The 25,062-nt window shown below is 51.9% G+C and overlaps 1 protein-coding gene across 2 annotated transcripts; it reads left to right on the top strand.

Moving 5' to 3' along the window:
• Nucleotides 1-1,074: 1,074 nt before the first annotated feature.
• GPR26 (G protein-coupled receptor 26) lies at nt 1,075-20,714 on the top strand. 2 transcript variants are annotated; one of them, XM_088791762.1, is made up of 3 exons: nt 1,075-2,149; nt 9,442-9,555; nt 9,749-13,162. In XM_088791762.1, the coding sequence occupies exons 1-3, from the start codon at nt 1,482-1,484 to the stop codon at nt 9,789-9,791; spliced, it is 825 nt and encodes a 274-aa protein (XP_088647888.1). In that variant the 5' UTR covers nt 1,075-1,481; the 3' UTR covers nt 9,792-13,162. The 2 variants fall into 2 exon arrangements, with proteins under 2 accessions (XP_088647888.1, XP_019597778.1); XM_019742219.3 differs by lacking the exon at nt 9,749-13,162 and adding an exon at nt 17,392-20,714 and having other exon boundaries at nt 1,101-2,149.
• Nucleotides 20,715-25,062: the final 4,348 nt, after the last annotated feature.

Here is a 25,062-nt window from a genome sequence, read left to right as displayed (position 1 = left end):
TGTTGGTTCAAACCCAGGCTATCAGGGTGGGGAGGGGAATCCTCCTCCATACACCTTCCCCACAGGGTATTGACAAGAGACAGAAGGGCCACAGTCTCTGGGCACTTTCCTGAGGGAAGCTGAGACCTGTATACCCAGAGTCCCTGGGGTTGCCACTAAGCCACGCCAGCCACCATCCTGTTTCTAAAGAGTTCCTGCCCATTGTATCATTCGGGTCCCTCCTAAGCCAGGCCCTGCTGCCTCACGAGACCCAGGGCAGATGGTGTGCGGGCTGACAGATGGCAGCAGCTGGAACTAGGGCTGGAATGTTGAGTATCAGCCACACCAGGGCTCTGCTGAGGCTCGCTGTGGACAGATACATCTGAGCATTCAGGGTCAGGGGCTGATGAAGGCCTCTCCTGGCTGAGGGGAAGCTCAGGGGATGTCACAGTGAGTCTCAGTGCTGCCAGCAGGCCTGAGGGTGCTGCTGAAGCTCAGGCTGAAAGGTGAGGGGAAGAGGGCACCATGAACAGAGAGCCCCCGAGGGCACTTGCTGCCCTGAGCCAGGCCACTGGTCATGCCAGATGGAGAGATGGGGTTTCCTTCCCCTCTCAGCAAAAGGAGCCTACCTGAGCTCCCCCAGCTCAGCCCAGAGAGGTTCAGCTGGGACAGGTGGGGTAGGACCTCCATGTCCAGGTCTGGCCAGCCTGGCACCCAGGCTGGGCCAGGTGGCCCGAGGCAGGAAGGCGCCCAGGAGTACCTCCCTTTTCTCAGAGACTTCTTTGATTCAGCCTGGCTTTGACACACATAGGGGAGCATAGTGGGGAGGCTACAGGAGCCAATCGTCCTGCACGGAAGACTTCAGGGCTAGTTCTCTCAGTGTGTGTGTGTGTGTGTGTGTGTGTGTGTGTGTGTGTGTGTGTGTGTGTTGCATCAACGGGGATTTCTGTGGTAGAAGCACCCAGATTCTGGAGAGAATAGGAGAGGAAAGAACAAGAGGCGAGGAGAAAATTGGGGGTGGGAGAGACAGACGGAGACAACAGCAGTTGGGAGAGAGAGAAGCACAGCAGGAGAGAGAGAGAGAGAGAGAGAGAGAGAGAGAGAGAGAGAGAGAGAGAGAGAGAGAGAGAGAGAGAGAGAGAGAGAGAGAGAGAGGTGGAAAGGAGAGCAAAAAGGGAGAGTGAGCAAGACGAGCAGAGAGAGGGAGAACGAGAAACCAAGGGAGCAGAAGGGTGCGCGGAGCGGAGGCAGAGGGATGGGGTGAGGGCAGGAGGAAGCAGAGGCAGAGCGGGGGCGCAGGCGCCTGCAATCCAGGATCCGAAGGCGCTAAAAGCTCGGGATTCAGCGGCGCACCCGGCGCTTGCCCAGGAGGTGGCGCGGGGCTCCGGGGTGGCTGCGCGCCCTCAAGGGAGCCATGGCGGCGGGGGCCGGGGGTCGCTGGGCGGTGGGCTGCGCCGTGGCCGCGCCCGGTTGCCGGCCCTGAGCGCCGGCGGGCGCGCACCATGAACTCTTGGGACGCGGGCCTGGCGGGGCTGCTGGTGGGCACGATGGGCGTCTCGCTGCTGTCCAACGCGCTGGTGCTGCTCTGCCTCCTGCACAGCGCGGACATCCGCCGCCAGGCGCCGGCGCTCTTTACCCTCAACCTCACGTGCGGCAACCTGCTGTGCACCGTGGTCAACATGCCTCTCACTCTGGCCGGCGTCGTGGCGCAGCGACAGCCGGCCGGCGATCGCCTGTGCCGCCTGGCCGCCTTCCTCGACACCTTCCTAGCCACCAACTCCATGCTCAGCATGGCCGCGCTCAGCATCGACCGCTGGGTGGCCGTGGTCTTCCCGCTGAGCTACCGCGCCAAGATGCGCCTCCGTGACGCCGCGCTCATGGTGGCCTACACGTGGCTGCACGCGCTCACCTTCCCTGCCACCGCGCTCGCCCTGTCCTGGCTGGGCTTCCATCAGTTGTACGCGTCGTGCACGCTGTGCAGCCGGCGGCCGGACGAGCTCCTGCGCTTCGCCGTCTTCACCGGCGCCTTCCACACGCTCAGCTTCCTGCTCTCCTTCGTCGTGCTCTGCTGCACCTACCTCAAGGTGCTCAAGGTGGCCCGCTTCCACTGCAAGCGCATCGACGTGATCACCATGCAGACACTCGTGCTGCTCGTGGACATCCACCCCAGGTGAGGGCGCTGGGACCGGCTTCCCGGGACACGGAGAGGGGAGGGGCGGTCTTTGTGGGAGAAAGGGGGTCCGTGTGTCTCCCCCACGCTCCAGTGTGCAGCCTTGAACAAGCCCTTTTCCCACCGAGTCTCCATTTCCTCCTGGGAAGAGTGAGGTGGGGGAGGGGCCAAGCTGCTAGTCTTCAGACAGGTGCTTAGAGCATCAGCCAAGCAGAGCCACCAAAAATATGGGTGAAACAATATATGTGGTTTTCAAAGCATCAGGGTAGAAATGACAGAGAGTCAGAACTTTGTTGGACTTCTTACACTTATTTTATGTCTGCGGTTTCCACTTGAAACAGCATGTGGGAAAGCAGTGATTTCTCTTCACTGCTGGAAGCCTTTGAAAGGTTCTCCCCAGGCCCTGGGAGCGTGGCCTAGATGCTCAGGGAGCTCAAGAGCTCTCCAATGGTACCGTGCTGCTTTTCCAGGTCTGTCATTTCTCTGGGGTCTGTGCTGCCTATCTCCTGATTGTGTGTGCATGTGTACGTGTGTGTTTGAGTGTGTGTGTGTGTGTGTGTGTGTGTGTGTGTGTCCTGGGGCTGCGCCTCTCTCTGTGGGTCCTTAAAGAAGCATCAGAATGCTCTGGGAGGATCGGGGGAGGGCCACGGGGGGCTCTTCCTGGCTTTCCCAGACAACACCGTCCTCTGTCTCCTGGACTTTAAGCCCAAAGGCCCCTGCAGAGGGAAAGTGTCACTCCTGAGGTTCCTACCTATCTCCACCTTCATCTGGGGGCTGTTTCTCAGGAAGGCAGCTCCGGATGGTAGGCTCAGGAACACCCTGGAATTCCTGCCCTCCCCTGGGGACATACTTAGCTGAGGTGTCCTCGGCTCACCTCGCTTTCCTTACAAAAAGAGGAAAGTAGGAGGGAAACCGCTGGTGGTGTCTCTGTGGACCCTGGTATTCTGTATGCCATTATCCCAGGGAAGGGCAGGCTCTGTCATCCAGGACCCTGATAAGGGGGCTTTGGCTGCCAGAAGGCACTGATAGTGAAGCAGGCAGAGAACACCGATGCAGGGAGGCCAGGGGCAGGGAGGGCGCTCAGTCCCTAGGGTGAGAATGCCACCCCCACCCCCACTCACCCAGGGAGAAGCAAGCTTATCGCTGGGAGGGACAGAGCAGAGGTGTCAGTCTGAGCAAGTCTCCTTCCGGAGTTTCTCCTGCCCGTGAGCAATAAAGAGAAAAGCCTTTGAACTTCACTGTGTCTGCACAAGGGCATACATGCCTGTGTTCATTGTCCCCTCCGAATGGCCCTCCCTGATGACATCCTGATGAGTTGTATGAAGATTCATCATACTTTCCGTCACAGAATCACATATGTGTTCATGTGAATGACCTACAGCACATAATGCCAGGGTGTACGAACCCATGTGTGTGAATGTGTGAGCTTCACACACAATCCCATGTATTCACAGATCAGCTGCATGTGTTACAGACAGATCTCCCGTTGTGTGCAGGTCACAGGTTGGCCTGCACGCACACTGACACGAAGACATGGGCTGACTCACTGCACGTGTCCACCTCTGTTCACCATCATTTAAGGAAATATTCTGCAGCCGTAGCTGCAGAGCTCGTACCTTTCTTGTCATGCAGGGGCAGGAGGACCTCACCTCCCCACCACTAGGGCTGGGGCTGCTCGGGAAGTCATAGGCAGTGTTGTTTAACTCCCAGGCCCTGGATGATTTCTATAGTGGGCCCTCTCCCCTTGACTAGAACAGGGAAAGATGGGTCGAGCCTGGAAAGGAATAAGTTCCTATTTAGACCAGTGCACACCCCATCTCTGCTCTCTTCCAAGTTCCAGGGGTGGAGAGGCCGTGGCTCCTTTTCAGCTCTTTTAGGATGTAGGACCCACTCCACTCACCGACTCCAGGGAAGACACAGCAGAGAGAATTCCCAGGGGTCTCAGGAGCAGAGGCAGGTGCTCCACTGGCCTCTGGTCCCCTCTTCTCTCCTCCACTCACTCTTCTGACCTTGACCTCTTCTGAGCCCAGGATGCTTTGAGAAGCCCTGTAGGGCCACAGAGTAATGCCAGCTGCACTGGGGAAAGGAAGGACTTCTGGAACGAGGCTAGCCCTTGGCTAGTTCAGACACGTCCCACTGGCTGAGGGCTGGCCTGAGATTTTGGAATAGTGGGTGGATGTGACAGCGCTGCCCCTGCAGTGAAAACAACCTGCCCTCCTCTGTGGCGCCCGTCCCTGGAGTGAGAGGGTGGGCAGTGGACCACGTAGGGGGGCACCAGCTCCCTGACACTGATCCTCAGGCTTGTTTCTTGGTGGCTCAAAGTCTTCCTCCCCACAAGTGAGAAACTGCTGAGCTAGCTGAGGCATGGGGCTGCCCCCAGCACCCCCAAGCCTTAGGCACTAAGGCTCCAGGAAGACCAGCCAAGCTTCCTGGCTCGGGTTGGCGCTGAGAGTCAGGGCATCTGGGGGTGCCCGTCCCAGATCCGCAGAAGCCAGGAGGCTTCTTTATGGGGCAGCCAAGGCAGGAGGTGGAGTCTGCTCACTAAGACTTTTTACTTAACAGCCATCACACAAATGGCCTCCTGGGGCTTAATTAAAGGGGACCCATTTTGCATTCCCTGAGGCGCAGGGTGATGGTTAGTCAGGCAGCTCCCTAGTGGTGCCTGCTCTCCCCACGGAGTGTTGAACAAGGTGAGAGGCAGGCTGGGCTCCTTTGCTTTGACACCACCAACAGATCAGGGACCCTCTGTTCTGAATTTAACCTGGGACCCCAAGAGACGTTCCGCACGCCTGCCTTTCTGTGGCAGTGTCTCGAGTTACTCCAGTCATAAAGCACTTTGGAATTCCTGATATCTATTACCCACCCGGACCTCCGGCTGCTCGGTCTGCTTGGTTCAGTTCTTCCAAACCACAGCTCAGTGCTGGTTATACCAGGTCCTCCGTCCTCCCCCTGGTACCACCAGACACTTAGGCTCTCACTGGACGTGGGACACATGGCGAGCCGGGGTATTGACGTGGCACAGGTTCCTGACTTCTCGGAGTAGGATGGAGCCCACTCACCCTATGATCACGGACTGCTGACCCTGGAGAGTGTCCAGACAAAGACCCGTGGAGATAACCTCATTGTTCCCTTGGTTTTATAGGTGAGGACATTGGGAGACCCAAGGAAGTGGGGGACTTATCGAACTTAGTAGATCTAGAATGTGGTCAAGACCCAGGCCCAGGTCTGCCCTGAGATTTAGGGATGGAAAATAGTGCAGAGGGAGGCACGCACACACTATCTATGTAAATATTTAGAAGTTCTACATTTAGTTTAGAAACTGTTCGATAAAAGGTGTTCTACCCTCCCACCTTGACAAACACACTCATTTATAACGTGTTTCAAGGTTGGGTTCACACTTGGAACTCTCAGGCTCCTTGCGGTTCAGACTCACATATGGTAGGAGCACCCCCCACTTGTCTGCACCCCTGGCTCTCCCCAGCACCGCCAGGGGCCTCCCTTGCAGAAGTGGCCATTATGGGCTGTGCACCCACGTGTTCCTCACCAACGTCACCCTTCAAGGCTCAAGCTGAGCACACTGGTGGCATAGTGTACCCTCAGGAGGATGGACCCTGCACACGTCTGGAAGCAGGAGCAGGGCATTTGGGCAAGGAACGCCATGTTTCAGATCCTTAGAGCTTGGTCGAGAATGGAGGCTGTGGGCTCTGGGTGGGCACTTCCCCTTAGCCTTGTGACTCTGTTCCATGAGGAGAGGTGTGGGCCCCTCAATGCCCAAGGCCAGGACACACCCCTCTTGCCAGGTCTGAGGGCGGAACTGCTCACACCATGTCCTGGCCCCAAACTCACGGCTCTTCTCCACCATCGGTCAGCTCACTACCTCGCCTTTTGTTTCATTCTCCTAAAAGCCAGAAAACAAGTCTGGGTCACTCTGAGCACTCAGAGCTGGGCTCATTCAGGACCCAGACCATGGTGTGGAGCGTGGAGGTATCTGGGCTGGCAGGTTTTAGCCGTGATCGCCTCACCTGTGCACTTCCCAGATAGTCCCAGCATTCTATCCCCTCTGCTTTATTCTTGAAACCTGCTGGGGAACGTTTCTTGGACCCCACAGGTCACAGTGCAGGAGAGTCTGTCTCTCCCTTTGTCACAAGGAAACTCTGTGTCCTGTTAGAGCCCTGGGGACCCCACACTGGCACACAAGCCCACAGTCTGGCCAGGGGAGCTTTGCTCTCCCACCCTCTGCCCTGAGGTTTCCATCTGGGGATCTAAGGACTTCAGCTGCCACCACCTGGCCCAAGACTAGCCGGAGAATGCATCCGTGTGTTTAAAGGCAGCTTACTCATCCCTCAGTGATCCTGTGGGAGGCAGTGGGGGCCCGGGTCACACCCCAGGTCTTGGAGTCAAGAGACCTGGAATGACTCATGGTCTGTTCTGAACTCACTGTGCGACCCCGGGCATGGCAACATGTGACCTTTCTGGCCCTCAGTGTCCTCCTCTGCAAATAAGGAAAATAACAGTCTCAGGGCTGCACGAATGCAATGAGCTCAGTTCTGCAAAGCTGTCTATAGTGGGGGGAACTGACAAGCACAAAGTGATTTGGTTACGTTGTTCTGGGAGCTGGTGAGCTGCTCTCATACTGTGATAAGAAAGAGGATTGCACTGCTCCCCTTGGAAACTGGAGACTGCCCTGCCTTTCTCATTCCTGTCACCAACATTTTCTTACCTGGTAATCAGGGGAGCTCCAGCTGGAGAAGATGGATCCATTTTTTATTTTTATTTTTTTTTTTTTTGCAAGAGTTCAAGGAAACAGCCACGTGGTTCCTGACTAGGACTAATAGACTGGGCATCAGTGACTGTGTGCTACCCCCATCTGCACCCCACGCTCTGGATGGGCAAACCTCTCTCTTGTCTGAGCCCCAGTTTTCCCGTCTGTGAGCAGGATGGAGCACAGGGTGAGAGGATCTCTCGTACTACATGTGACATAGAGACTGGCCAGTCTGTCCCCGAGCAGAGACATGAGCAGCCCGTGAGAATGCTAACGTCACATACAGCAGCATCCCAGACGCCCTCGGTTATTGTAAAGCATCTGAGAAATGGGTGACATTGTCAGGATCACAGATTGGAGGAGGGCCTGTCCCAGTGCCACCACCAGTTTGGCTTCCCCTTGATGAGTCATTTATCTGAATGTGGGGCTCATTTTTTAGGGGACGACCAGAATCTACTGCTCTCATGGGGTGATGGCTGAGGATGCCTGGCTCATGTCCCAGGTCTCCAGCAATTCCATCCTCAATTGCACCGCAAGTTTAGTCAGAAACAGTTTAAAGTAAAAACAGACAGTCCTGTGTTGTGGACAACATGGCAAACATGCTGTGTCTTAGGGAGACCATTGTCCTGGTTTGCCTGGGACAAGGGCCCCAGGATAAACGACTTCGAGTTCTAGGGTCAAGACAGGTCCCAGCAAACCAAGGCGAGTTAGTCACCTCACTGTCCCCCAGTTGGGGACTTATGCCTCTCTCCACGCCCACCGTATGCACACGTCGCTTGGGCCAGAGGACTTTGGTAGAACACTCTGCAGAAACCCAGGTGTAAATGGGATGTCAAGAGATTTAAGACCGACTCTTGCTGTGCGACCCTAGCCAAGGTCACCTTTCTATCCCCCCTCATTGTATTCTTCAGATTTCCTGGGTGAGATGACCCTGGTGCGTCCCTACCTACAAACTCCTATCACAGCATCTAAGATGGCACATAGTAAAGACTCAAGAAGTGTGGGTTTGTATTAATATAGTTATTAGAAATTAATTGATAATATTAGTCATGAGTAATACATTGTCAGCCAATATGAAACCCGTTTGTACCAAGCCAAACTCCAGTTCCCAACTCTCTAAATTCCTGGAAAGGCATGAGGCAAGTGAGAAAAATCCTGTAGGAATTTCGGGGGCTTTCAATCCAAACGGTTGTGGAATTGTCCCCGTGATCAGAACTCTGATGAAGAAGAGTTTGGATTAAATATTAAAATCACACGTGGAAGAAAGGGAAGGCTGTCCTGGCATTCACACGGCACACGGACCTGGCTCATGAATATTCATTATCTCTACTCCTTGCTTTCGTTGAACAGACTGGCCTATTTTTGGAGCCAGGTCACTGTGGCCCAGGCCTGGCTCTGCCAAGTTATCTTCACTTTCTGGGCAGCTTTGGAATCATGTAATTGACTTTCAAAGCAAACAGGAGAAACATGTGCTCTCATGGGCCCCGTGGGATGGAGCACGGGTTTGCCTTTCCATGCTCCTCAGCTGTAGTCACCAACAGAGTGGCTGTCACGTGTGCATGTCCTGTGCTGTGGCTGCAGGAAATGGGTTGCAAGAACCACTGCTCGTCGCTGGCATGAGATGTCTGTTCTCCAAAGGTCGCAGAGCAAAGTGGAGTCAGGAGCAGGGTGTGGTTAGAAGTGTAGGCAGCAAGCTCCTGATTCCATCCTCAGAGCTGTGTCCCCGGTTCTCCAGGGACTTGGCAGTCCCTTCGCTTTGCTGAGCTTGGTCTCTGAAGGAATCGAGGGACCTCTCTTTCAGTGACCCCGTAAGTTGTGTCCGTAGCTCCAGGCAGGGTTGAGGCTTTGGGATGGGAGACAGGGAGGGAGGTGTGGAGGACAGGAAGACACTGCACACCGAGTCCAGGCTGCCCGGGGAGGAAAAGACCAGCTCTGAGTCGCACAGACACGGGCTCGAATCTTGTCTCCACTTCCCGGCTGAGCAAATCACTTGGACTCATTGAGCTCATGGTATTCATTGTAAAACAGGGCAGGTAAAACGCCTGCTGGCAGGTAAAACGCACCACCTGGCAGGATCAATTGTGGTAAGGATAAAAATTAGAGATACTGTTTAGAGGGTGTGGACTCTGGGGCTGGTGCATAGCTGGGGGCCAGTGAATGATACAAGCAATAATAATAAGAGTTTATATTATTTGCATTTGCTTGGCACTGTGCTAACTGCTGTAAATGCTATGTGCATCGAACGCATTTTATACATCTGTGTGCTTTATGCATTTAATTCTCAAAACAGCCCTTCGTGGCATTTTATTATATTACGACCCACGTTGCACAGATGATGGCCCTGAGGCTTGGTGACGTCACACAGCATGCCCAAGGTCACATAGGTACAGCCACGACTTGACCTCGGGTCTCTCTGGCTGTATAGCCAAGTTCCTACACTCAAGGCTACTGCCTGAGCTTATGATAGTAACTCACTGTGACCTGGGCAGGTCGACCCGTGAGTCACCGTCTCCCCCTCTCTCACGTGCAGTGTGCGGGAACGCTGTCTCGAGGAACAGAAGAGGCGGCGGCAGCGTGCCACCAAGAAAATCAGCACCTTCATAGGGACCTTCCTCGTGTGCTTTGCACCCTATGTCATCACCAGGTAAGCCTGACCGGCAGGACACTAACATGTGGCGGGTGGGACAGGCATGGGCTTTGGAGAGCAAAGCAGGGCCCATATGACCTTGAGCAGTCCCCAGCCTCTCTTGGCCACACGTTTCTCTACATAGTGCATTGCGGGGTGAGAGTGAACTTGACAGTTTTGATGAGAGAAGGTGTATGCTTTCTCTCTTTAGGCTTGAATTCTTTTGGATTAAACTCAGAACAAAAAGGGTGTAAAAGACTCTCTCCCACGTGATTTCCAAATCACATCATGCTAACCCTTTATCCTGGACCGCACCCCCAGGAGACCCTAAAGGAAAGGAAAGGGGGAAAAAGACAGAGGAAGACAGCCTGCAATGGTTGGCTTCCTGCGGCCCACTGAGTGCGGTATAGCCCAGCCCCTGAGCATCGTCAGCCATCTGCACAAGGCAGGGAGCACGCGCCCTGCCCAGCCAGGTGGCCGTGCCCAGCCAGGTGGGCCCATCTGTCCTGCAGTCCCGGGGATCTCCCACTCCCAGTCCAGGAATCGTGAGCTTGTCACACTCTCTCCCAATCCCCAACCCCGTGCCAGCCAAGGTTGCAGTGCTCTGGCCTCAGCACTGTGCATTCCAAAAGCCAACCTGCTCTAGCTACAGAATTTTCTCTGTACGTGTTAGCCAGAAAATAAAAAATATCTAGTGTTCGTTTCGCACACTAGAGGGGAAGGAAACCCCACAGCTTTGTCGCTGAGGTGTACGACTCCTGGCCTAGTTAGGGTTAATGAGGGCCAGGAGGCAGCTGTGGGGCAGAGGGGGCTTGTGGGAGCTAAGAAGTCCGTTCTGGCAACACATTAGCTGGACCTGACAGATCTGCAGATTGCTGTTTCCTCCTGGACCCCACAGCGCCCCCAAGGGGTGGGCTGGGTAAGCTGTCTGAGCTGCACTGGCAGATGGGGAAACTGAGGCTCAGAGAGGAAAGGGGTTGTGCAGGTTATTTGCCTAACAAGGCACAGGGAACCGAGCAGCCTGAGCCCCCGTTGGACAGCCACCGAGCAGTCCTGGAGACTCTCCTGATTGCAGTGCCAACTCACGGTCCTCTGCCCCCTTCCTATCCATAGAAATAAAAGTGAAAGCCACTGAGGCAGCAACAGGCTGACCCTGTGGAATTTGAGGGGAGAAGTAAGAACAAGCGTGTCTCTTAAACCAATCCTCTAAGTCCCCACTCTGTGCCTGAAGCTGTGCCACCCTCCGTACCTGGATAATCTCTAAAGAAGAGGATTCTGAGGCTCAGAGAGGTGCCAGCCTTGCCCAGTCCAGTAAGTGACTCAGCCAGGCTTCCAGCCTGGGTCTGCCTGGAACCAAACCTGCACACGGACCCCTTGCACTGCACCATTCTGCGTCTCCTCTGAGAGCACGGCGCTTCCTGCTTCCCTTCCAGAGGGCTGGGGAGGCACTTTGTGCCCACTCAGAACCAGAAAGCTGCAGTTTCTGAGCTGACTGAGATCAAGTTGTTGGAGTGTCACTTAAACCCCTCATTGAGCTGTCAGTGCAGAAACTGATACTCCCCACAACTCCACAATGACTGCCTCTATCCAGGCTGCCTGATTTGCAATTTCCTCCCATCTGAGCTTTATAAACGGAGATGCATGTAAGAGTCTGGGTTAACATTGGGACAGCAGTGGGGAACTCAGAGCTGGCAAAATCGGGACATTGAGGAAGAGAAGGGGCTTCTGCTGTGACACTGCCACTCCTTTGAGTTGATCAAGATCAAGCTGGCTGGGCAGTGGTCCCTTGTCATTGTCCCCCATCTATTCTCATCTGCCTCACAATGTTCTCAGATAGAGATGCATCATTCTTGGGTCAAGAACCATTCACGTGTTCAAATAGGTTCTCAAGCTTCCTTATTAGTAGTCCCTTATTAGAAGATAATACGGACTCTTTATAGCTGCACCTGTCATTTATTGGACACCTGTAATGCACCTAGGAGGTATGAGTACAGACCTGATTGCACATACGCTCTCTTGCAAGGTAAGTACTAGCATCCTCATCTTACAGAGGTTCAGAGAGGTGAGATGAGTTGCCCAAGGACATAGGAGTAGCAAATGGCAGAGCCAAGGGTTAGAGGTCGGCGTCCAGCCTATTGGCAATAATGCAGCCTTGCAGCCGTGCTATATCTCCAAAGCCTGGGACCAGGCACTGGAAATACAGAGAAGCCCATCTACAGGTTGGTCCACCTGCCTGTGCCTCAGCGTCATGGCATGACCCAGACACAGGCAGGCATGAAAGAAGGGGTGGGTTCGCATGGAGTCCCCTCTGATCTCCCACCGGGCTGACAGCAGCGGGTGGAGACCTGGACCGGGGCCCCTCAGTGCTGGTGGCTGGCGCCATCGGCAGACTGGGTTGGCACAGTGCTGACCGTGCAGCAAACACCCCCCAGAAAGAGTTTCACCAACTGTACCAGCCAGTCAGAGAACCGCCTGCGCCTGCATGTTGGGGCACAGTGGAAAACTTTCAGAAACCTCCACCTTCGTTCTTAATAAGAGACACTACCTCTAGTTACACACACTGGCTCCCATGTCCTCAAAGCCTTGGGTCCCGTCTGACTCTTTCCAGAATATTTGATCAGGGTCTGAAAATCTGCAACAGATTCTCATCCGAAAGCACTAATTAAATATTTTCTGAATTAACATGACCATGCCTAGAAACACTTATAAGGCTATTATCTCTGTAGCAGTGGATGCTTACGAATAATTCTGCTTCTCCCAAATCATCGGAGTGGGGCTGTGAGGACTGTGGACCTGACAGCACCATCGCGGTGCCTTTTCAAAGTCACAGAATTCTGCAGATGGCAGACGGGTTTAGTATGCAGGGGGCTGTCCAGTGTTCATATTCTATTAATAAAGTGCCTTTTCCATTCTAATGTCTCATGAAAATTTGAAGTGTCAGCTTATTACTTACAGGTCTTCAAACACACAGACCAAATTCTCCAGAAGTCTTGGAAGACATCAGGCTGGCTTCCCAAACAATGTTCTGTGACCCATGTGGCATTTGGTGCAGTGTGTGTGTGTGTGTGTGTGTGTGTGTGTGTGTGTGTGTGTGTCAGAGAGACAGAGACAGAGAGGAGAGAGAAGATGGAGGCATGGAAGGTGTAAAGAGAGGGTGCCAATTTACCATTTTTAATCTAAGAGTTGAAAGTAAAGGCTGACTGGAGCAGAGTTGTGGAGCTCGGAGGGGCTGCCTGGCCTCAGGATGTCACATAGTCACTGGCACCCACAGTCCAGGGTTCAAATCCCGATTCTTCCACGTCCAGGCCTTGTGGCCTTGGCTCGTCACTTTGCCTTGGTTCTGCCTTTGTACAGTAGGGAGAACACAACTAGGGGGGCTTGGGACAATGTCTGTGAAGCAGTTATCAAAGCCCTGGGCCCCTGGGGGCCCACAGGAGGGGCTGGGTGGAGGGCTGCTGGTGTGACTGTTCCTGTTCTTACCCCACTACTTAGTTTCCTTGAGATTCTCACTGTCCGGCAGAATTGAGACACTGATCTTTCCAAGGTTCAGAGAATGCCTCAGAGTTCTGGCAAGTGCACCGCAACCTTCCTTCAGGGACCAGGACAGCCGGCTTGCTGGGTGGGGGTGAGAGGTCTTTGTGGGTGAGGGGGTGGGAGGGTGGCTTTCCTGGCCTCATCAGCCCTCTGCAGTGACAACCATCAAGAGACCTGCCAGCTCAGCTCAGAGGGCTTCCTGCTGAGAGAGGACTGGTTCCGGGAGGGTCCTGCCCACAACGAATACAGAGCAAAGGGGTACAGAGGTAGGGCCAGGGGCAAAGGACTTGGGGGGAGGGTCTGCGGGTATCTGCTCTGTGTCACCCCCGAGTCAGAATAATACACATCTCTGTGTTCTGCTTCTGATTTGCTAACAGGCCCACACCCTGCAGCATTTTACCTTCTCCCTTCCCCGGGCACTGCCCAGACTTTGCCTAGACTCCCCCGGGCACCTATATCAGGGTGTCTCTGAACCGCCTGTGTCATAATCACCTAAAATGCTTCAAAAAGCAGACACCTGACCCGCTCTCTCTCCTCCTCTCCCCTGACCTAGTGTGGGCTCTCACCCCAGGGGATTTGCATGGCAGAACTGTGTCAGGCATTTTAGGGCTGACATGTGTGCATTTTGAGTACGGAAGCATAAACATTTCCCCCTGACCAGAGCCTAATGGCAGAGGGTTTTCTAGTTCATACCACAGGCAGTACATGGAAAGTCACCTTGTTGCTTACCGGCAGGGCCGGTGGGGCAGGGGACAGGGAGCTAAAGGAGGACACAATGTCCTACACCAGGGTGGCTAATGCCTCCGCCAATCCCTGGGTCTGCGTCAGTACACAGCGGGCTCCAGGAATGGGGAGGGTACCTGGCGCCATTTTGATATTATGGCTAGGGACCCCAGAAGAGCAAACTCTGCCTAACAACCCCCTATCTCCCCATGGGGCTCCTCACTCGGGGTGCGCTCCTTTCCCAGGCCTTAACTAGCAACCACTGAGTGGCTTAAACAGTAGAATGGATTGTCTCAGTTCTAGAGGCTAGCAGTTCAAGATCAAACTGTCGGCAGGGTGGGTTCCTTCTGAGGGAGAATGTGTACCAGGCCTCTCTCCCAGTTTCTGCTGGTTTTCTGGCAATCTTTGGTGTTCCTTGGCTTGTACAAGCATCACTCCATCTCTGCCTTTATGTTCACATGGTGTTCTCTCTGTGAGCATCTGGGTCCAAATGTAACCCTTTTATGAGGACAACAGTCCTATTGGAGTAGGGCCCACCCCAAGGACCTCATCTTAACTAATTCCATTTGCAAGGACCCTATTTCCAAGTAAGGTCACGTTCCGAGGTCCTGGGGGTTAGGACTTGAACATATGAATTTGGGGGAGACAAGTCATTCCATAACAGGGAGGTATGACAAAGGAAACTAAGTCTCACTTTATTAACATTGAACCCAATAAGCCCTAAACCAAGGGCTCTTAGGTTAGAGGTGGGGGTGGGGACAAGAGGGGAGCTCAATAAACCAACAAGTGCAGTAAAAGAGAGAGGGACAGAGCATGGCAGGCACCTTTTAGCACGCGGGGACCCTGCCCATGAGGAAAACATAACTGATCAGAATAAGAGTCCTTCTTTCCTAGTGGGAACGTGGGCTGGAGTGTAACCTCTTTAAAAGGTTATCTGGAGGGGAGCACATGGTCATCCAAACGCTGGCTCAGATGTGGAATTACAAAGAAGCAGGTGTGGCAATATGGAATCCTCACCCCTTCTCAGCTCCCTTGAACAAATAGGGACTTGGAACAGTCGGAGCTAGGAGGGAGCAAAGCCAACCAGAGCAGGCCCACGGCAGGGAGCTGGGGGTGGGGGTCCATATGCACAGGAAAAGCAGAAAGCAGGTCAACCAGCCACATGTGAGCACAGCAGGGGCACCCCAGCTTCAGCTTGGCTCAGCGACCACACAAGCACAGGGACCAGGCCTGTATTGACGGAAAGCATCTCTTTGCCTGGAGGTCCTGACAAAGACCAGACATAGGCTTTTCAAAGCAGAGGTCGCCACGTGCACTGTGGGCAGGGCCAAGTGACAAAAGTTCTCGGTAGCACATTACAACTGTATGGAAAAGTTATTGTTTGGCTCAAAGGGACCCCAGAGCTCATCTCGTCCAACGTGATTGCTGAGGTTTGAAGCTAGCATGGCCCTGGACGTGGGTACAGTTAGATGGAACTGGGTTTCCCGTGTAGGATAAACTGGCTTGCTGCTCAACTCTCTGAGCCTCGATTTCCTCATTTGTAAAATGGGAAAGATACTGATTCTGCAAAATAATTGTAAGATGAGAGATGAGGCACAATCAAGTATTTGGCCCTAAGGAAACACTCAGCTGGGAACTATCATTACTGAGCCAGGCGAATTCAGACTTTCCATAAACTCTCTGAGAAACAAATGCGATTGATTTCACCTCTTAATTATCTAAGCAGCAAAATTTTAAATTGCCCTAAATAATTTTATTCTGTGAAGTCTGAAAAACCTACAAATAATAATTTTGACCTTGCTGGATAGTTAGCTATTTGGCTCTTTTATTGCATCCTCTTGGGAGAGCCAAAATGCTAAGAATGCATTAACAATACATAGAAGACTAGGCATTTTGGAAATGCAATTTGGCATCACATAGCAACAATGTGTTGGCGTTCAGCTATTTCATCACTATTATTAGGTGTGAATTCTAAATTCAGGATTTTTGTCTTTTTAAATTCATCACTTCCCAAAATAGAGTTCTTGAAAATACAGATTTCCCAAATGCTAACAGCTCCGTTTTCCCATTCGGGCTTCTAAGGACAAGAATGGAAGTGTGACCACCTTCCCCCACAGGGTCAGAGGGCAAGGGCAGACAGTGGTGCCGAGAATAAGAAGCCAAACAAAGGGCCCCCAGAATGGATTCATTAAGGATCTATTCACAAAGGGTATTGCAGTGGAGAATCACAGCCCACCAGCTTCCCACTCCTCTGCGTGGACTTATCCTCACAACCTCAGTCCCAAGAAGGCTTCAGGAAAACCACTAAAGGTGGCCATACAGAGTTCTAGCCCAAGCTCAGTCCTTTCTGTACCTGGGTCCTCACCTGGGCATCCCACCAAGCTGAAAGCCACTGTTGCCTTCCATCTTGCAGACCTGCCCCCTTCCCTCTTATTGTCCCCCCCACCCCCATGTAGAATGCAGGTGCCAGATCCCAGATGCCAGACCTTCCTCTACCACTGACTTGCTGTGTGATGTTGGGCAACCCCTTCCCCTTTCTGAGCCTCAATTTCCTCATTTGACAGGGGGTGGGAAGAGGTTGATTTGTGAGCTCTAAGCTCTCTCCCTGCTCTGTGGCCTTTTCTACCTTAATTAATGTCCAAATATGCTGGTCACACTTGAGAGAGAAGAATAAGTAGCATGATTTGGGGGAAGGCCATTAACACAGAGGGAAGCTTTACTACCTCACAGCCTGGCATTAGCACCACTGAGTGGGGTTGATGGACGGGTCCCAGGAGGACCCTCAGAACTGTACCTCCTTGACACATGAGTTGTATCTTCCCTAGTTCCCCCCAAAGAATAAGGATCACTTTAGGGTACCCTGACTGCCACTTTGCTTGGGGACACCAGAATCCCAACCCTGGGAAGAGGCCTTCCTGGCCAGCAGATTCTTTCCTGATATAAGACATACTTTGAGCTTTGTAGGATGTTTGCAAAATTATTCTCAGCCCTTCTTCCGAAACAACCTCCTTTGGAAGGCAGAGCTAGGATTTGAAGCAAAGAATCAGTCTTTTCTACTTGCATGAATCTCAGATGATCTTATTCAACTCCTCATTTTTCATATGAAACACCCAGGCCCGAGGAAGGGAAATGACTAGCCCAGGGTCACACAGCAGGTCAGCAGCAGAGTTGGAGCAGTGGCCAGGATTAGCCCATTTGTTAGATGAGCTTGGGTTCCAGAGTCAGACAGCCCTGGGTTCAAATCCTGCCTCGACAATTTACTGGTCATGTGACCTTGGGCAAATTACTTAACCTCCTTGGACATCTATCCCCTCACATGTAAAGTGGAGATTGTCGCATCTGCCATGGTTCCATGCAATCACACGTGTGAATTGCGTAGTTAGCACAGTTAACTAGAATGAAACAAGTGCCTGGTGAATGTCTCCTGGCATTATTGTTGTAACTTGCTGTTGTTATTGTTACTGGAGGAGGCAGTCTCAGAGAACTGAGGCTTGGCCAGGAAGCTGGGCTCAGGGACTGACTGGAGCTCTGGTCCTTGAATGTCCCGAGGCAGTGCCAGCTGTGCTCTCAGTAATGGCCTTCCCCATCTCCCCACAGGCTGCTGGAGCTGTCCTCCGCGGTGCCCATCAGCTCGCACTGGGGGGTGCTGTCCAAGTGCCTGGCCTACAGCAAGGCTGCGTCCGACCCCTTCGTGTACTCCTTACTGCGCCACCAGTACCGCAAAAGCTGCAGAGAGATGCTGAACAGGGTCCTCAACAGGCGTTCCTTCCACCCCTCGGGCCTCACAGGTGACTCCCACAGCCAGAACATCCTGCCAGTCTCAGAGTGAAGGACGCCACTCCTACTGGAGCGTTTGGAGTGAGACAGCTGGTGAGAAGGCAGGGAGGGCTTGGGGCTCCTGGGCGGACGCCATCAGCCGCCACCTACCTGGCAAGCCCCGTGATTCCGGTTCCCTGGCTTACAGGGGCTCTGAAGGCTGCTTCCTGGTTCCTCAAGGGCAGATGTTGAACTGTCCCTATTTATCACCAAAGGATGACGGTGGGATGTGCTCTGGCTCTTCTTTCTGAGAAGCTCCTTTGAGCTCCTAGACTCACCAGAGGCTCCCAGAGATGAGTCTCGGTCCAGTCTTCATGAAGGACACGCAGTGCTGGTGGCAGTTGGGGAAGCATGGCGTCCCCCTGCTGCCTCACCCCTGGATATTGGGCTCCGTGCTGAAGAAAAGCGGTGGTCTCCACGGAACATCAGTCATGCTGAAAGTGAGGTTGGCAGAGGCCGTTAGGCCCCACATCTAGTGTGGCTGCTCTTTCCTACAGGGTAGTGGTGGCTGCTTTAACCCAAATATTATTCAGCTGGTACTAACTAAATTGTGCTCAGCTAGGACTCTTGGGTCCTGTGCCCAAGGGGAAAATGCGTAACAACCAGTGGCTAGCCGATTGTTGCCGACCAGTTGTCTTAGAAATGCTCATACTGGATTCCACTTTTGTCCCTCCCTTCCCTCCAAAAGCTAACATTTGTGTGTGTGGACACTCTTAGCATGAAAATGGTTTAAATAGGCAGGTAATACATGTAATAATGTTCTTTAAAGTCTGACCTTGAAGTCACCTTCTTCTGATTTACATGCCATTAGCATTGGAGCCAAGGAGAGGCAGGAGGAAAGTAGTTGGCTGGTCCCCCTCCCCAATTTGTGACCTGAATTTGCAGGAAGCATTTTACTTTGTCTCACACATCTTGTCTGGCACGTCCTTTGAGATGGACGGACAAGAACTGACCGGATCAGGGTTTTAGCCTTGATTTTAAAGCACAGGCTTCCATTATCCTGGTGGCTCAATACCTTCATTCCTGGAAGTCTATCAACAGAAAGCAGAGGCTGCCAGAGGTGACTGAGAAAGTGCCCTGTGCTAATGATGAGAGAGTGAAGTTTTTATTGAAAACCATAACTATAATACATATGCCAATCCATTAGCAGTTCTCATCTTGATTTAATAAAAACCAAGGTGAATGGACCATGCTTTCTGCTCACCCCATCTGTGTTCACCATTTCAAATTAGTGTACAAATGCGAAGAGCAGTTAGTTCTCAGTCCTCTAAGTGATTCCTCCAGAGTGGAAAGGATGGGGAGACAGCGCCACACATCCTAACCTTGCAGGTGTAACGGGGAGCACAGGGTTCACCAGGGTGAACTGGGAAGAGCCTGTCGTTTTCACTGCCAGGTGGCCCCAGTATTGAAAGAAAGAGAAATGTTGTGCATGTCTAGTTGGAAAGATGTCATGTCAACCTTAGCTCCTCATTTAGAAAACAAATAACTGAGCTGGGCCTAGTCTTGTCGAGTTTCAAGGTTTCCATGGAGACTGGAAAAGAGACAGATGTAGCTTCCGAGGCCTCTACACCTTCTGTTTGCAGTTGGGGGTGTGCGTGCACCTGCTTGGAAGAGCCAGTGGGGCACAACCATCCCAATTCCGTCTTTACGAATGTGACGTTGGTAGCTTGAAATCAGCCATGATGGGGCTCTTTATAGCAAGAAAATCAGCAAATGCTACAAATCGGGTCTTTTCTGCACTGAGAGCTGGTTGTTAGACATCTACCAGTGCACCCCTGCCCAGACCTGACTTTGTGTGTTACTGAAACAAATGCCTATGATTCAGAGAGCATGTTGCTACTCAAGTTGGAATCACAGCAGACATTCATTTGGGTGGCAATTTCCTAGTGACAAGCAGCTATCTGTCCACCTTCCATTGTCCCAGCACCAAAAGTACCAATGAGATTGAAAACAAGCATGGGACCAAGAAAATATGCACAAATACTCTCAGAATTTGGCAAAGAGGCGTTGTGACTCAGTGGGTGAGGTCAGTACACAGTCAAGTTCAAGCAGTAAAATATGTTACCATCAAAGGCAGATTGTGTCAAATCCTCCTCCTGCTCACTCTGTATAGATAGCTGATAATCCCGAAGCAACCAGATATCTTTACCTCTTCTTTAGCTAACAAACAAAATCTGTCGCTTAGAACGCCACGTATCTTGAAAAAATGCTTTCATAATTTTCACTAGCCCCCTAGGACTGCTAAAAACCCAAGAATGCCAGTTGTATTGGCATCAGGTAGACAAACCCCCAGATAAATCCGTTGATTGAGGGTTTTCATTATTATTTAGACACAGGTATTAAAATCCAAGGAGAAGTGAGAAGAGAATCATGGAGTTAGCAACCAGCATCTACCACCTTGGCCAGAATGAACTTGAGATGCAGGTTTATATTCATCTATAGACAGTCTACAAAATTTGCCCCCGCTTCATTAGTCCCAGGTGAATTATCTACCTCATTTGGTTATTTAAGGTATCAAACATCACGTGGTTTTCTCAGGTGAAGCACTTAGAGACATCCGGGCCAGCATCTACGTCACCCGGCCTGGGTTTATCTCCTTGACTTCAGTCTAGTGCATGGTTTGATGTGGAAAGCCCAAATGCTGGTGGACAGCTGGATGAGGTGAAAGCACTTTAAGAAGCTTGAAAATAAAGCCTGGACTGAGAGGCTATCAAATTCCTGAACCCACAGATAGCGCACAGTTTCCAGCCCTACATGGCCAGAATTTGTAGGTTTATACCCAGCTTACAATGTCTTTTTCAGTCACTCTGCAACTATGCTAGCTTTTCTTTATGCTTCTTCTTGAAGGAGCGGATTTCAGAGCCCTGAGACTTACTTACTAAGGGACTGTCAACTCAGATGAGAGTCGTGGCATTTGGGGTTTGCGTGTGTCATGGTCAGCTGACCTCCCAAAGATGGTTCACTGAGAGCCTGCCTGTTTTTACTTAGAAATCGGCCGGGGGGAGAAAAGGAAGTTGACTTGTGTCATCTCATACCAACTGTATATTCCTTCTAGCACTCAGCTCAGTCTTCTGTCACCACGAGCAATAAACTTCTCTCCTTATGTCTGTGAAATTCGTTTTCGTCTCCATGGTGCCTTTCTTTCTGAGAGAAGCTGGAAAGAATAGGCCATGCCCCATGTCTTGGTTGTAATGCTTTTGCGTACCTGTGGGCAGGTTGACGGTGCCTACTCGTGGCTATAGTATGACCCTTGGAGGGACTGCAGGCTGTGAAGTTTCAGAATTTAATCCAAATGCAGCACAAACTAATGTGCCTGTGATTCTCATGAGAATATTGTGTCAGGTACCAGAAAGTCCTTGCATTAGCCCATATCCTTTAGACTGTGAGTGCCATGGGGAAGAGAGAGGTCCCAGATATATTTGGGGCTCCCACTACCTTTCTGGAAGATTTAAAGCATCTGGAAGGGATGCTTTAAACTTGAACTTTACTATCCAAAGAATCACCAAGGGAGGTTGTTTAAAATGCAGTTTCCCGTGCCCCCTCCTCAACGGTCAGTGTAAGGAGGTTTGGGCAGGGCCTGGGATTCTGCATTTTCAAACATCAGTGCCCGGGTGACTGTTGTAAGTGGTCTTCAAACTATTCCCTGAGGAAAAATGATCTTAGATGCCCGGACAAACTCTACGGAAAGCTGGGTCTTTCTAAATATCTACACTGCAATTGTCTCATATGTTTCCCTAATTCTCCAAATAGTTCGTTCAAGTTCCAGACCAGCCAAGGGCTGAGTCATCTTGCTCTCAGAGGGACAAAATTAATCACACAAGAAATGATAAAAAAAAACCCGTTTTCAGAAGACTCTGGTGCAATAGCAGAAGCTGTCCGCCCTTGCCTGTGAAGGCATCGGCAAAGCAGCCTCATTCTTTTCCGTGGGGCTCCCAGGTAGCAAACATGAGATGTATTGGGGTATTGGCCAAGGACGGCAGCACTGGCTGGCTCAGAACCAGGATGCTTTGTGAGAAAGAAGGAAGCCTGGCACCCAGAGGGACACTTGCTGGCGTCTCGACTCAAACTCTGTCCTGGTAGCCACGGGAGGTGATGGTGTCGGCTCCCTCTGTCACTAACCCATCCCACCCTCTTCCCACCGGCCTCATACATGGGGAGTGGAGCCAGGCAGAGGCAGGGTCAGAGAGAGACAGTGCTGGATGCTGTGGGTGTGGCTCTCTTATTGGTCCCCATCTTCATCCAGCATGGCCGGTCCTGCCAGGTCGCTGCTTGGAATCACGACAAAGTACTAACAACTAGTGTGTACTGAGTGAATATTAGACAGCAGGCACCACGCTGAGTGTAAAGGGGCTGTGATTCCGTTCATTTTCACAATAATCCTATGATGTAGGTACTGCTCTGACCTCCTTTTTACAGATCTGGGAAGATCTGTAGGTCCTGGGCAGCAGGCAGAGAAATTTGAGGGGCAAAGCAAAACAAGGTAGTCTCTCAGGAAGGGCCATTCAGCACCAGGGGGAAGAGCCTCCAACTTCACCCAACTCATGGCAGCTTGAGGCGCAGTGGGTGTCTCTCCATCGGCAGCAGACAACCCCTCATCACAGCTCCGGGCTGGCACCCAGCCTCGGGGCCCCTCCCATCACACATCTGCCATGCTTGGGAAGGAATCCTCTGAATCTCTCTTCCTCCATATGTGTTTCCAGGGGAATTCTGGGGGAAGAGGCTTAGCAGCAAACTCTACATCCAGAAGCTACGGTTCACAAGCCCTATTCACCTACAAGGAATCTGTCTGACTAAACGTTTTAGGGGTCTGAAGGTTTATTGTCCACCTGAACTTTCCTGAAACCCTGAGTCAGCAGCCTTCACGAGCATCCATATAGCACAGCACGGTCCTGGCTCTGAAGTCAACGTCTCCGTGCTCTGAAGCCATGAGGGTTTACAGGGAGGACCCTGGTGATGGCTGTAGGAATCTGGGCTGAGGTGGCCGTGGGGAGACGGTTTTGTGGGGAGGTCCTCCATGGTTTGCTCTTAGGGGTTCAGTGGGGAAAGGTGGCCGAAAGGATTTGTAGTCTCCTGCCTTCCAGCCAGCTCCCACTTTCTCTCAAGATTAAGTGGCCTGTTGGCCCTCAAAGAACTGGTCTAGCCCCTGGCCAGCGGCTTTTGCTCTGCTGGTGGCTGAAGCCCTGGCCTGGTCCCAGGAAGAGATGTGGGAATCTCAGACTTGCTCCTGTCTCCCCAATTCACATGTAACCACTAAGTGAAAGCCTCCTCATGCCTCCTTCCACAAATACAGGGTCAGAGAGCAGGAGCAGAGCCCTTCTGGGTGCTGGCTACCCAGAGGAGAGCAGTCCCAAGGCGTGGAACTGTGCCTCTTCCCAAGAGATCTGCATTGGGAGAGGGAGTGGCTAGGACACACGGCTTCGCTCAGCCTGACCCACATGTCACTGTGCAGAAGCAGGGTTGAGGAAAGCCCAGTCCTGGCACAGTTCAGAGAGCGGTATGTTGTAGCTGTGGGCTCCAGCCAGAGCTGTAAAAACACCTGCCTGTCATTCCTCAGACATTTACTGAGCACCGCAGTGTGCCAGCCCTGTGTTGTGTCAGCCTCTGGGGGAGACCAGGCAATACCCTGCAGTGTGGGGTGGGGGCTGCCCCAGAGGTGTGCACACAGTACTGGGGGGCTGCAGGGGGAGGGTTCTGGAAGCCTTCCCACAAACCCTGACATTGGGCCAGAACTTCCAATAGGGAAGCGCATATGACAAGACACAGAGGAGGTGACTGCCTGTGCGAGTCTAATGGGGGTTGAATACAGCTCAGCGTGTGTCTGGGAATGAAGAGGAAAAGTACCTTCCTCTCCAGACAGAGTGAATGTGATCTGTGGCCAATGGGAGCCGATCACTGTCTTTAAGTAGGGAGTATCAAGTTAGACGTCTTTTGAAAGGACAAAACACGGGGCAAATCTACATAAAGTTAGCTACCGGAAAAGGGAAACAAAGGAGGGAAGGAAGGAAGGGAGGGAGGGAGGGAGGGAGGGAGGGAGGGAGGAAGGAAGGAAGGAAGGACAGAAAGAAGAAAGGAAGGAAGGAACTAAACTGCATTACACTTATTTTGAGGGGCACGTACATTATACAGTGAATGGGGAAGGAGACGTAATTCACTCTTAAGAAACCAACCTCATTTGGCCAAGGTGCATCCCCTGACACTCTACCTGAGTGGGAGCAAAGGTGTGTCTTTGGTAGGGAGTGTACACAGTGAGTGTCAATGCCACATACCTCCAGGGACAAATGGAAGGATTCAAACAGTGGAAACAACCATGTTTGCAAAAGTTATCCTCCCCCTGCGTAGCAATTCAACCACACCCTTCACACCCACACCTACTTCCGGGCCTTGTACAAATTGCTCATGCAGGGTGTCATGTTAATATGTATCTAACATTTAAAGGTCAAACATTATTAATCTAATCACTTAGCAGTGCTATAGTTTATCACGGATTCCTATATTTAAGGACTTCTGAAATAATTTAGATTGCTAATTCAAAAGACCACGTGTGTGCACCTTCCGGGGACGTGTATGCTCTTAGGATCACAGGTCCCGTGCTCTGTAGTCAGCATTTTACTTATCCCTTGGCACGGAAGACTTCGTTGCCTGTATTTAATGGAAACTAGAGTGCATATTTCCCTGGTTTTAAAGAACCTAAAATCTGCATTTGGAGACAGGAAGTCCACTTTGAACTGTGAGAGTCAGATTATTGACCTCGAGGCCCAGACCTCGGTGACACCCTATACTACCCATGGGGAATGTGTTTGGAGGAAGCAGTGATGCCATTCACCATGGCTCCCCATCGATTGGTTGACCTGAGCTGCTTAGTTTCCTAATGAGCACATCAGAGTGATTGCCCATGCCTGGCTGAAATACCAAAGGCCCAGCCCCCAGGCCTCAGCCCAGCACTGCACTGCATCCAGGTCATTTAATACCACATCTTTGCTTGAATTATTACCCGTAACCAAACCCCATGCTCTAAAAACCTTACAAAAAAACTGACATCATTCCAAACCTCAACAGTCCTGTTTTACAAGCATATAAACATAATCTCTTCTGGAACATTTAAGGGACATTTCAGGAGAACGAGGTCTCGCCAAGCCCATCAGGATTTCCCCAGGGAAAACCTGACTAACTCCAGATCATAAGCAGCATTGAAAGTCCAGTGACAAATCAAAAAGGCACTTGTCTTACCCCCACGACCACATGGAGCGTTTTCCTAAACATTGCAGTAGGGTAGTCTTTGTTTACTTAGGCACACGTGGGAAAGAATTTCAAACCCTTGCCATGTGGACATGTGTGACACGTTTGGGTGAGGCAGTTCCTAGGCAGACATCGTTCTACCGCTCTGCTGTGCTGTGGTGTGGAGTGGATGTCAGCGGACCAGTTCAGCCACCCCGTCTGTCCTTGCTAATGGGG

Source organism: Rhinolophus sinicus, chromosome 15 (genome assembly GCF_057876585.1).
Source record: "Rhinolophus sinicus isolate RSI-liver-muscle chromosome 15, RSI-T2T, whole genome shotgun sequence".
In the NCBI taxonomy this organism is placed as follows: Eukaryota; Metazoa; Chordata; class Mammalia; order Chiroptera; family Rhinolophidae; genus Rhinolophus; species Rhinolophus sinicus.
This window is presented reverse-complemented; position numbering and strand designations above follow the sequence as displayed.

Excerpts from the sequence above, each read along its gene's own strand:
- GPR26 (XM_019742219.3), top strand. The coding sequence starts at position 1,482 with ATGAACTCTTGGGACGCGGGCCTGGCGGGGCTGCTGGTGGGCACGATG. Across the intron at positions 2,150-9,441 it reads CTCGTGGACATCCACCCCAG|TGTGCGGGAACGCTGTCTCG; the intron begins GTGAGGGCGCTG and ends TCTCACGTGCAG. Across the intron at positions 9,556-17,391 it reads GCACCCTATGTCATCACCAG|GCTGCTGGAGCTGTCCTCCG; the intron begins GTAAGCCTGACC and ends ATCTCCCCACAG.